At 36.9% G+C, this 12,239-nt stretch overlaps 1 protein-coding gene across 1 annotated transcript in view; it reads left to right on the top strand.

Moving 5' to 3' along the window:
* PMS1 (PMS1 homolog 1, mismatch repair system component) overlaps nt 1-12,239 on the top strand; it is a 98,912-nt gene that overhangs the window by 45,604 nt on the left and 41,069 nt on the right. The window contains exon 6 of the mRNA XM_004452543.4: nt 3,589-3,705. Within this exon, the coding sequence (XP_004452600.1) occupies nt 3,589-3,705 (117 nt within the window). The remainder of the gene's footprint in view (nt 1-3,588; nt 3,706-12,239) is intronic.

The raw sequence follows: 12,239 nt of genomic DNA, 5'->3' as shown, positions 1-12,239 counted from the left end.
ACACGGGTGTCCCCTGCATAGGGAAGCCCTGCACACAAGAAGTCTGCCCCTCAAGGAGAGCAACCCAAGCGAAAAAAGCACTGCCTGCCCAGGAGTGGCGCTGCACACAGAAAGAGCTGATGCATCAAGATGACGAACAAAAAGAGACACAGATTCCCAGTGCCACTGACAAGAATACAAGCAGACACAGAAGAATACATAGCAAATGGACACAGAGAGCAGACGGGGGCGGGGTGGGGGGGTGAAGTGGCGAGGGAGGTAAATAAATAAAAAATGAATCTTTAAAAATAAATAAATAAATATAGCTACCTGAACAGACTGCATTTTTGTTCATAGATAAATACCTCTAACTTAATATTTTACTTACAATTTATTTTTACACTTTTTTTACACTTTAATTCCATATTTTTGCTATCCTTTTTCTAACATAGACTATGTTCAAAGTGATATGAGAAAAATTGAAGTTTAGGATGGAATCATACTTAAATTGTACTTCTCACTCTGCCATTTTGCTGTGCATTTTGGGACTATTTACTGCACATTTTTATTATATGAATATTAATAAAAATTGAGAATTTAGAAATCCTTAGGTATAAGGATCTGCGCCATTTTATTAAAGTTGATACTAACAACTGCATTTGCAGAAATATTCTGGCTTTAGGATGCTAGGATAGTAGCTTCCAATCTTTTTGGACCTCTAGTATTCTCATGTGGTATCTTTAATTTGTCAACTCCAATCCTATTCCTTGCTCCTTTTCTTCTAAAGACAATTTTTTTTAAATCTTTAAATGATTAGGTTAAAATATTTGTGTTTTGAAAATTCATTAATACCCTTGAGCTAGATGGAGATTACATAGTATAGCACATGGCTGTGGTGGATAATCGTATTGGGATGCCTTAATGCCTTTTTCAGTTAGGAACTTTACTTTTTAAAAATACCCATTTAGGGAAACGGACTTTGCCCCAGTGGTTAGGGCGTCTGTCTACCACATGGGAGGTCCGCGGTTCAAGCCCCGGGCCTCCTTGATCCATGTGGAGCTGGCCCATGCGCAGTGCTGATGCGTGCAAGGAGTGCCCTGCCACACAGGGGTGTCCCCCGCGTAGGGGAGCCCCACGCGCAAGGAGTGCACCCATAAGGAGAGCCGCCCAGCGCGAAGGAGGGAGCAGCCTGCCTAGGAATGGCGCCGCCCACACTTCCCGCGCCGCTGACGACAACAGAAGCGGACAAAGAAACAAGACGCAGCAAAAAGACACAGAAAACAGACAACCGGGGGAGGGGAGGGGAATTAAATAAATAAAAATAAATCTTTAAAAAAAAAAATACCCATTTAGAGTATGGAATTGGTTCTAATTTTTTGCTGTCATTGACTCAAGTGGAGATTGATCTTGACAAAGTGAAGAGTGAGTGGTATGGAGTGAGAAAGATTTGGGTATATATCATGGTTCCATGTTCTACTATGTGTTTCTTTGGGTAAACAATCTCTTTGAGATTCAGGTTCCTCATATGTGAGATGAGATAATAATATCTTCCTGATATGGTTGTGAAAATTAACAGTAGTTTCTAGGACAGTAGTCCCTAATAAGTAGTAAGTTCTTCTTAAATCATAACTACTATCTGATTAGTATCAGTAAAACTGTGGTAATAGGCAAAATATCTTTCTATTACATTGAATATTGGGTAGTTTGTCTTATTGAGGACCAGTTATTCCATCTCTCTTTTCCCAAGGAAGTCAGTCTTTGAGATTCTAAAAACAGTGATTTATAGGTGGTAAAGATCAACAAGCATGCTCAATGATTGTTGTCACTTTTGTCCAGAAGAGTACATCCCTTTACAACTATCTCTAACACACCAATTAGAGAGTGACATGAATCCATTTGCTTCACCTTGTTCTTTATCATGCACAATATAATCAGTACTTCTTATCTGCATAGGTTCCCAGTCATTATTAAGGAGTTCCTTTGCTAGAATCCTTTGGTCTGCAGTGTCTGCTCTTTTTCTCTCTGAGTCATTGACCTCAGCCCTTTTTCAACTTTCTTTAAACAACTAAAGTTTCACTTGGGCTCCTATCTAAGAGTATGCCATCATCATTGTTTGTCAGAGTGGCTAGAAAGTGTAACCTTCCACGTGTGGAATCAGAAGCAGAATTTTATTACTTAATTTTACTGGTTTGGCTCACCAAAAACTTCTTTGCTGTGGGCTCTTGTAAACATTATAAAAATATATAACTTAAACCTAAACTAGATTTTTCATGCCAACTGGGATTTGTTTCTTTTTAGTATTCTGAAAAGGCTATGTCAAACCTTTTCTACAGTCCTTAAATCTTTAAACTCCTGTCTTTTCACTTCCAGCAAATAAACTTTCTTTTTACATTTCAGAAAAAATAGAAGAGCACAAAGTCGATGAATCTGCAAACCTCCTTGTATCCATATCATTTTCTCTCATGGTCTCCTGTTAAAGTGTTTCTTGATCCATACTTGTCTCCAGTTAATTGTACTATCTCTGCTTTTACTTCACAGCTAAATTTTCTGAAAGAGCTGTCTAGGTTTACTTTTTATGTCTTCCCTGGTAATCATTATTCATGTGACTGAAATCTGGTTCTTTTTACTTCCTGTAAAACTGCATTCACACTCTGGTTACTAATAAATCCAGTGTTCTCATTTCTATTCTTACCTTGATCTCTTGACATTGGACATGTGTGACTACTTCTTTCTTCCTAAAACACTTTCTGGTCCTATGTACCACCCTCTCTTCTAGCCACTGTGGCTACTCCTTTTCATTTCCTCTTCTTTCCATGTCTGCCCCTTGAAAGTTGATGTTCCCTCACAGATCCTTTACAGGAATTAGGAAGTGTTGTATGAACATTTGTTGAATGACTGAATTGTCTGTACTAATGATTTCTTAAGGGGTTTTATTATAATTGGACCTTGCTAACTGAAGAAATTGGGTATATCAAACCTGACCATGATTCTCTTACACTACGCAGTTATATACATGCCAAGACAAAAATCCAAGCTTTTATGTCTGTGAGGTTCAGTTAGCTTTCTGTGAATTCTTTGTATATAAAAGGCAACTGCAAAGATAATTTTAAGGACATGTTTTTTGCTGACTTTTTATGCCTGTTTGATTATTTACATAAGGTCTATGGCATAGCTGTCTACCCTTAATAAAACAGAAATACCTTGCTGGAGTAAAAGTTTAAGTATATTCTAAAGAAGGGACATGGGATTAGAAGAGGGGAGAAAATTACTATTTAATGAAAATATGTTGTGCCAGACACTGGCCTGAATGCCTACCTGTAGTAGGTCTTTTAATAAACTTGTAACAATTCTGGGAAAGAAACATTTTAGAGACTTTGTAGGGAGTGAAAAAACTAAGACTAAGAATAGTTAAGTAGCTTGTACACTGCAACATACACCACTACCAAAATTCAGAACCGAGGTTTGTTCTGTCAGACTTTATACATCTCTTCTACATGATATGGAAAATATAAGCCAGGGATGAATGCTAAATATAGCAATAAATACTGCAAATACTTGAGTTTATTGAATCTAAATTTTGTTGAAAGTTGTCTGTTATTTTATCCCCAGGGAGTTATTTGGCAGAAAAGCAGAGTATCAGATCACAGGATGGCTCTCATGTCAGTTCTGGGAACTGCCATTATGGGCAATATGGAACCCCATCAGTACTACTATGAAGAATCTCAGGTATACAACAAAATTGTCTTTTAGTACTTGTTTACAATGAAGTGGTCAAAATATTTCCCTTACAAAGAATTGGAGGTGGTGAGAGATTTTGTTGTCATTTTTGTTCATGTTAGCATTAATATTAAATATGTATATAGAATCAAGAAGAAAATGCATTGAGTTTATATTTAACCTCCCTCCCCCAGTTTTACTTCCCTATTTACCTTTTTTGTTTTTTCTTTTCAATTTTAAGTATTGTGCCTACATTGTATCTTATTTTCTTACTGATTTTTACTTTAGGATCTCATCTATTTATTTTCCACTATGAAAGCAAGAGGGTTGAGCTCACTTGCCCTTCTTTTTCCTTTTCCGTTCTAAATATTTACTGAAATTCCTTTTCTTGATCTATCAACTTTAACCGTGCTTTTTTTCTTTTTTAAAGATTTATTTATTTATTTATTTCTCTCCCCTCTCACCCACCCCTTCCCCTCCCCGGTTGTCTGTTCTCTGTGTCTATTTGCCATGTCGTCGTCTCTGTCCGCTTCTGTTGTTGTCAGGGGCACGGGAATCTGTATTTCTTTTTGGTGCGTCATCTTGTTGTGTCAGCTCTCCGTGTGGGCGGCGCCATTCTTAGGCAGGCTGCACTTTGTCTTTCGCACTGGGCGGCTCTCCTTACAGGGTGCACTCCTTGCTCGTGGGGATCCCCTGTGCAGGGGGATCCCTGCATGGCAGGGCGCTCCTTGCGCACATCAGCACTGCACATGGGCCAGTTCTACACCGGTCAAGGAGGCCCGGGGTGTGAACCGCCGACCTCCCATGTGGTAGACAGATGCCCTAACCACTGGGCCAAGTCTCCTTCCCAACAGTGCTTTTTGACTGTCTGTAATTATGGGATGAGGTTAATAACACATTCTTCCTTTACTTGCACTTTCCTCTTTCAATCTTTTCAGTTCTAGTTTTCTATTATCAAGCTTAACATTTTTTATGTAACCATTTTTAAATATCCCATCTTTTTTGTGAAGAGAAAATATAAATTTAGCAAATTCATGTGCTGTATATGTATTATTATGGCTTTGTAAATTATCTTCACTGCAGAGTCAGTCACTGTGCTAGAATTACATTTTCTAAGGATCCGTAATTATGTCTCTTGCTGTTCAAATTACAGTATTCCTCCTGTCCCAATTAAATGGAATTTACCTTCTTGTACTCCCATCAGTTGCTCAAAGTTTGCCAGGTTTTTGTTTGTTTCATACAGATTTTTTGCTTTATCTGGACTTTCTGAAAGTTTCTTCTTTCGTTCTTTTTCTCTCCTCTTTTTTTTTTATTGAGGAGGTACCTAAGATTGAACCTGGAACCTTGTGTATGTGAAGCAGGCACTCAACCACTACACCCACTCTGCTCTTTAAATGAAGAAAGTTTCTTCATCGTTTCAGCAATAAAATTCAGGTCTTTTAGTTGTTCTTGTTATAGCTGGTGATCCATTCCATTCTTTTTGGAGTCATTATTCCTAGAACCCACCTATTTTTTTATTTGGATTGATTGCTTTCTAGGTCTTCTGCACACCTTTCATAGGAAACTGGTTGATCCCAGTATTTTTTGTATACCATACCTTCCTCTTTCTTGTTGATGATTCTCATTTTTCTGAGGTACATCTTTAGGTAACTTACACAATGAAGGAACATAAGAGATAAAGTTTCTGTGTCATAGCTTGTCTAAAACTGGCTTCACCTTTACTTGGTCATTTGGTTGACTTAGAACTCTAGATTGAAAATAATTTTTCTTCAGAACTTCGAAGACCTACTTTGATTACCTTTGAGCATCCAATGTTGCTGATGAGAAGAACAGTACATTCCAATTCTTTCTTTTTAGGTGATATGTTTTCTTCCCTCTGAAGGTTCTTTAGGATCTTTTCTTCATATTCTTAAATTGTACAAATTTGTTATGTCTAGGTGTAAATCTTTTATCAGTCATTTGATTTAGGCCCTTTTGAATCTGAGGACTCGTTTCTTTCTTAGCCATGGCCTATGTACTTCCACCCTTTATCTCTTAGATTAACATCTATGCCTTTTTTTTTTTTTCATTTTAAAACATTTTATTGAAGTATATCATTCATCCATGAGCGTACATAAACCAAAAGTATAAAGTAAAGCTATGAATTTACAAAATAAACATGGATATCATCATACAGAGCTCCCATACATCACCCCACCACTAAAACCGTTTATTGTTGTGAAACTTTGTTACAAACTGTGAAAGAGCATCATGAAAATATTACTACTAGCTATTGCCAGTATCTTACATTTAGTGTATTTTTCCCCCAACCCACCCAATTATTAACACCCTATATTAGTATTATATATTTGCTGTCATTCAGGAGAAAACATTCTCATATTTGTCTCTTTAACCACAATCTGTCATCCACCACTGGATTCCCTATGTTATACAGCCCCATGCTTTTTACAGTCCATTCAAAGTGTACAGTTTTGCTTTCATTTTCATCACAGAAGTGTGCTGTCCATCACCTCAGTCAATTTTAGGACATTTTCATTATTCTAAAAGGAAAAATCCTGTGTGCTCTTTGAGCCCCCTATTTTCCCTTAGTAATGAAAAAATATCTTCTTGACGTTGCTGCAAAATATTAGTGTTACTCTTAACTATCATCCATAAGTTACATTCGCTGTAATTTTCCTGTGTATCACTACATTTTTAGCACTTTGTAAAAGAAAAGACTTACTATATTTATACTGTTAACCACAATTTTTATCCACCACCAAAATCACTGTTATACATACCCTAGATTATTCTCTTAAATTTCCTTTCAATTGAATTTACTTTCACATACTACCCCTTTTAGCCACAATCACATTTATAAATCGTCAGTGTTAGTTATACTCATTATAATGTGTTACTCTCAACTCTATTCATTTCCATACTTTTACAAGTAAACCTTATTACTAGTGCTATATAAATTAAGCATCATCTCCCATTCTCAATTCCTCCTTCTATTTCCTAGTAACCTATACTCTAGAGTTCACTTCCTTGAGTTTACACATAGTATTTAGTTCATGTTAGTGAGAGAAACAGTATTTGTCCTTTTAGGTCAAGCTTATTTCATGCAACATAATATCCGCTGTGCTTATCCTAGAGGATATGTTGTCATGTGTCTCAATTTCATTTCTTCTTACAGCTCAATAGCATTCCATTTATATATACACCACATTTTGTTTAACCGTTCATTGGTTGATGGACACTTAGGCTGGTTCCATATTTTAGCAACTGTGAATAATGCTGCTATGAACATTGGTGAGCAAATGTCAGTTCATGTTCTTGCTTTCAGTTTTTCTGAACATATTCCTAGTTACAAGATTGCTGGGTTATACAGCAGTTCTGTATTCAGCTTCTTGAGGTACTGGCAAACCTGTCTTCCACAGAGGCTATACCATCTACATTCCCACCAACAGTGAAGGAGTGTTCCAGTGTCTCCACATCCTTTCCAGCACTTGGAGTTTTTTGATTTTTTAATAATGGCTATTCTATAAGGTGTGAAATTGTATTTCATAGTAGTTTTGATCTCTAATCCCTTAATAGCTATTGATGTTGAGCTTTTTTATTATGTGTTTTGGCCATTTGAATTTCCTCCTTGGAGAAATGGCTATGTAAGTCTTTTGCCCATTTTTAAATTGTTTTGCTTGTCTTTTTATTGTTGAGTTGTACGATCTCCTATATAACATGGATATTAAACCCTTATTGGATATGTGTTTCCAGTTAAGTAGGCTGCCTTTTTACTTTCTTGACAAAGGCTTTTGAAGAGAAAAAGTGTTTAATTTTGAGGAGGTCCCATTTATCTATTTTTTTTTTTCAGTGCTTATGCTTTGGATGTAAGGTTTAAGAAACTACCACCTACCACAAGATCTTGAAGATGTTTCCTTCCTTTTCTTCTAGGAGTTTTATATTTAGGACCTTGATCCATTTTGAGTTAATTTTTAAATAAAGTAAGAGATGGGTTCTTCTTTCTTTCTTTTGGATATGGATATGGATATTCAGTTCCCAGCACCATTTGTTGAATAGGCTATTCTGGCCTAGCTGGTTGGCTTGACAGCCTTGTTAAAAATAATGTAATATGCTTGCATCTATGCCAAAGATGTACTTTGTTGATAATGGGGCAGTATGGAGAATGTGTGCCAAATGTACACTATGGCTGTGGTAACAATCAGATGATATTATTTTATCTGTAGCAAATGACACACCACATTGTGGTGTGTTGATGGAGGGGTATTATTTGGGAATTCTGCACACGTGCATGATTGTTTTATAAGTTTACAACTTCTATCATAAAAAATATATCTAAAAAATAATAATAGGATGGGTTGGGGGAAAATTACACCAAATATAAGATAAGGACTATAATTAGTAGTAAGATTTTGACAAAAGATATTGGTGGAGGGTTAATGTATCAGACCCCTGTATGATGTTATGCATGTTTGCTTTGTAAGTCCACAATTTTTACTGTACACTTATTGTTTATGTATGTTCATATATAAATGATATAAAGATAAAAATAGGATGGGTTGGGGGGAAAATAGTTAGTAGTAATATTTTGGCAATGCTCTTTAATCATTAGTTTAAAATGTTTAACAACAATGCAAGATATTGGTGATAGGGTGAATTATGACAATCCTGTATAATGCTATGTATGTTTGTTTTGTAAGTTCACAACTATTACTCTACACTTATTGTTTATGTCTATGTGTGAGTGATATACTTCAATAAATTTTTTAAAAGATCACTTGACTGTAGATGTGAGGGCCTATTTCTGAGTTCTAGATTTGGTTCCACAGGTCAGTTTTTCTATCTTTATGTCAGTACTATGCTGTTTTTACCACTGTATCTAACTAATATGCTTTAAAGTACTGCTTTTTTAGGGTGTAATGCTCTATAAATATCTATTAGGTCTAGGTTATTTATCACATTATTCAAACTCTCTATTTCCTTATTTATCCTCTGTCCAGATGTTCTGTCCAATGCCGAGAGTGGTGTATTGAAGTCTCCCAACTATTACTGTAGAGACATCTATTTCTCCCTTCAGTCTTGCCATTGTGTGCTTCATGTATCTTGGAGCACCTAGGTTAGATGAATACTTTTTATAGTTCTCCATTCTTGGTGAATTGCCCCACTTATTAATATATAATGACCTTCTTCATTCCTTATAACAGTTTTGCATTTAAAATATATTTTGTCCAATATTAATATCACTACTTCAGACATCTTTTTTGGTTACTATTTACATGGAATATCTTTTTCTGATGTTTCACTTTCAACCTGGTTGTGTCCTTATATCTAAGGTGAGTCTCTTGTAGACAGCTCTTATTATCCATTTTGTCAATCTGTGAATTTTGAATGTTATTACTGGAAAGGCATTACCAACTTCATCAATTTTGTCCTTTGGCTTTCTGTTGTCATATCTTAACTATTGTTTGTCTTTTCACCCTTTAATTTACCTTTCCTAATAATCATTTCCAGGCTCTTCTCCAAGTCTTTTGCTCTTGTTTTTCTCCTTTCAGGCATACCACTCCCTTTAGTATTTCTCTCTTGCTTGCTCTTTTTCTTGTTTTTTTTAAGGAGATACTGGGGATTGAACCTGGACCTCTTTATGTGGGAGGCAGGTACTCAACCAATGAGCTATATCTGCTCCCTTTCATCTCTTTTAATTCTGGTATTTTGGTAACATATTCTGTAGTTTTTGTTTGTAACAAATTTTTCACAACAAAAGCAAGATATTGGTGGTGGGGCAATGTCGGGGAGCCTTATGTGATGATATGCATGTTTTGTAAATTCACAAATTTTACTATATATTTACTGTTTATGTTCATCTATGAATATATGCTTCAATAAAGTTTTATTTTAAAAAATAAATACAAATATAAAAATAAATTAAATGTGATATGTAAGCTAAAAAAAAAAAACAAAGGATGTAAGGAGGACCTGGTTGTGACATCTGTTTCTACATTGATGCCTGCGTTGATTCAACTGATCTGGCTGGCTAGGCAGGTCAGGTGTCCCTTTTTATCCCTCTCTACTCTGTGTGCATCCCTCCCAAGGCTGCATGCTTGGTCAAAGAGGACGATCTTCCCTGCCAGAGGAGGACCATTCTTTGGTCAAGGATATGTGAGTAGCTGTGCTCACTTGCTAGAACCTCCAAACAAACTCTCAGTATCCTCCACTTTACCATTTTTTTTTTCCCTATATCTTGTGAAGATCACTCTTGCTTTATCTTTCAAGTCTTCTGTTGAATTTTTTTTTTTAAGATTTATTTTATTTATTTCTCTCCCTTTCACCCCTGTTGTCTGCTCTCTGTGTCCATTCGCTGTGTGTTCTTCTGTGTCCACTTGCATTATCCAGCGGCACTGGGAAACTGCATCTCTTTCTCGTTGCGTCATCTTGCTGCTTCAGCTCTCCGTGTGTGCGGCTCCACTCCTGGGGGGCTGCACTTCCTTCATGCGGGGCGGCTCTCCTTGCAGGGCGCACTCCTTGCATGTGTTGCGCCCCTATATGGGGGCGCCCCTTGTGTGGCATGACACTCCTTGTGTGCGGCACCTCTGCACTTGGGCCAGCTTACCACACGGGTCAGGAGGCCCTGGGGATCAAGCCCTGGACCCTCCATATGGTAGATGGATGCTCTATTAATTTAGCCATGTCTGCTTCCCAAATTTTTTTTTTAATTTTGAAAATTTTTTGTTTAATTTCCAAGAGGATTTTTAAAATTTTGCTGCTTTTTCATAACTGATCATTGTTTGATGGCTGTAGAATCTTGAATCTTTCTGAAGATATTAAGGATTTTTGTTGTTTGTGTTTTTTTCTTTACTTCTGTTAGGTTTTTTTTTTTTTAAGGAGGTACGAGAAATTGAACCCAGGACCTTGTACATGGGAAGCAGGAGGTGTTCAACCACTTGAGATACATCTGCTCCCCAAGATACTAAGCTTTTAACTTATTTGTTCTCTCTGTTTCATAGGAGGTCATTTAATTTATTCAAAGAGGTTTTTTTTCCTCCAAACCTCTGATATTCCTGTGACTAGGAAGTGTCATCGTGAAGTCTTGGTGTGTGTGGCTAGGCTGAGGCTTGAGAAATCAAGGTCCTAGTCCAGAGGCTAGAGGAATCACACATGCCATAATGGGGAAGCTAGAACTTACCATCCTAGTTCTTCTCAGGGAATTCATTCCATCTCTCCCTATCCCCTCCATATTTTCCCCTTCTATTCTTTTTTATTCCTTTCTAATACAGAGTTAGATTAATTGTAATTTTGGTTCATGACACATATTCCTTTTCAATCTTAATATAAGGGTCCTTTTATTTTGTTTTGATTGTTGTTGTTTGTCCACCGACAGCTCTCTTGAGTTCTCCTGAAAGTTGGTTGCTCTATTCTACTTGTCCCATTTTCTATAATTTGTTGAAATCTCTCTTCTGCTTCTGCTTCCTCTCCTATTTACTTTATAGTATTGAGTTCTTGGTTAGTGATTATCATAATTGATTATCTCTCATTAGATTCTTGGATTGGAGCTTGTGCTCAATTAATGATTAGTCTTAGGGTTCTCTCTGTCTGAGGAGTAATAGGTCAGGCCAGCCTTGATGCCCAACTCTAGTGCCTGGAGCATGGGTCCAGTTGTTTGGAGCTCCCTTAATTTTTTTGATAGTTTCAACAAACCCAGTGCCACCTTTGATTGATGACTGACTCAGGATGGTAAGAATACTGTGTGAATTCCTGCTGTGTCCTGGTCCCTGTTTCTTCATGGGACTTAGTTACCTACACTGGTAATCCAGGCAGTTTATTATACAAGATCCAGGCTTGATATATATGGTAACATTGTCTAGATAGTATAGCTGTCAATCTGATCTGAAGACTAGTAGCACTGGCATCACCTAGAAGCTTGTTAGGAATGAAGACTCAGGATCATCCCATGCCTACCAAATCAAAATCTGCATTTTAACAAGATTTCCAAGTGATTTAAATATGAAAAGCATTGATCTTGACCTTGATTAGCTATGGTTCCATGTGTGGATGGGACTATCAAATGAGCGAGTTCTTCAGTTGGGAATTTTTTCTGATCTGTATTGAAATATGCTGCCTGATCTGTATTTGAACACCGAGTTTTTAGTTTTCTCTTGAGATAGAATTTTATTTAAGGGCTGCTGAAAATCTTATCATAGATACTCAAATTTGCTCCACTTTCACATTGTTGTTCCTATGTGGACGAATGAGGGAATTTGGAAAGCTTATGTTGATGAATGCTTCCAGTGCCAGTGGATGCCAGAATGATAATTAAACTTTGGGATGTCTCTGTGATTACAGTGATCATCTAACCAAACCCCTCTTCTATTCTTGTATTGCGTATCTAACTGGTTGTTGTATTTGTGTTGTTACCAACTACCTGTAACCACCTTATGCTTTCTGGGTTTGTATGGTTGAAGGAGAAGAGTTGTCCAATATCAGAGTTTCTTTGATCCCCTTCCCTTTGCGGGCCAACAGCAATATCAAGTTGCTTGCCAACTGCTAATGCT

The sequence above is a fragment of the Dasypus novemcinctus genome, chromosome 7, assembly GCF_030445035.2.
Source record: "Dasypus novemcinctus isolate mDasNov1 chromosome 7, mDasNov1.1.hap2, whole genome shotgun sequence".
Taxonomy (NCBI): Eukaryota; Metazoa; Chordata; class Mammalia; order Cingulata; family Dasypodidae; genus Dasypus; species Dasypus novemcinctus.
Note: the sequence above shows the minus strand (reverse complement) of the source record. Positions and strands in the feature narration are given on the sequence as shown.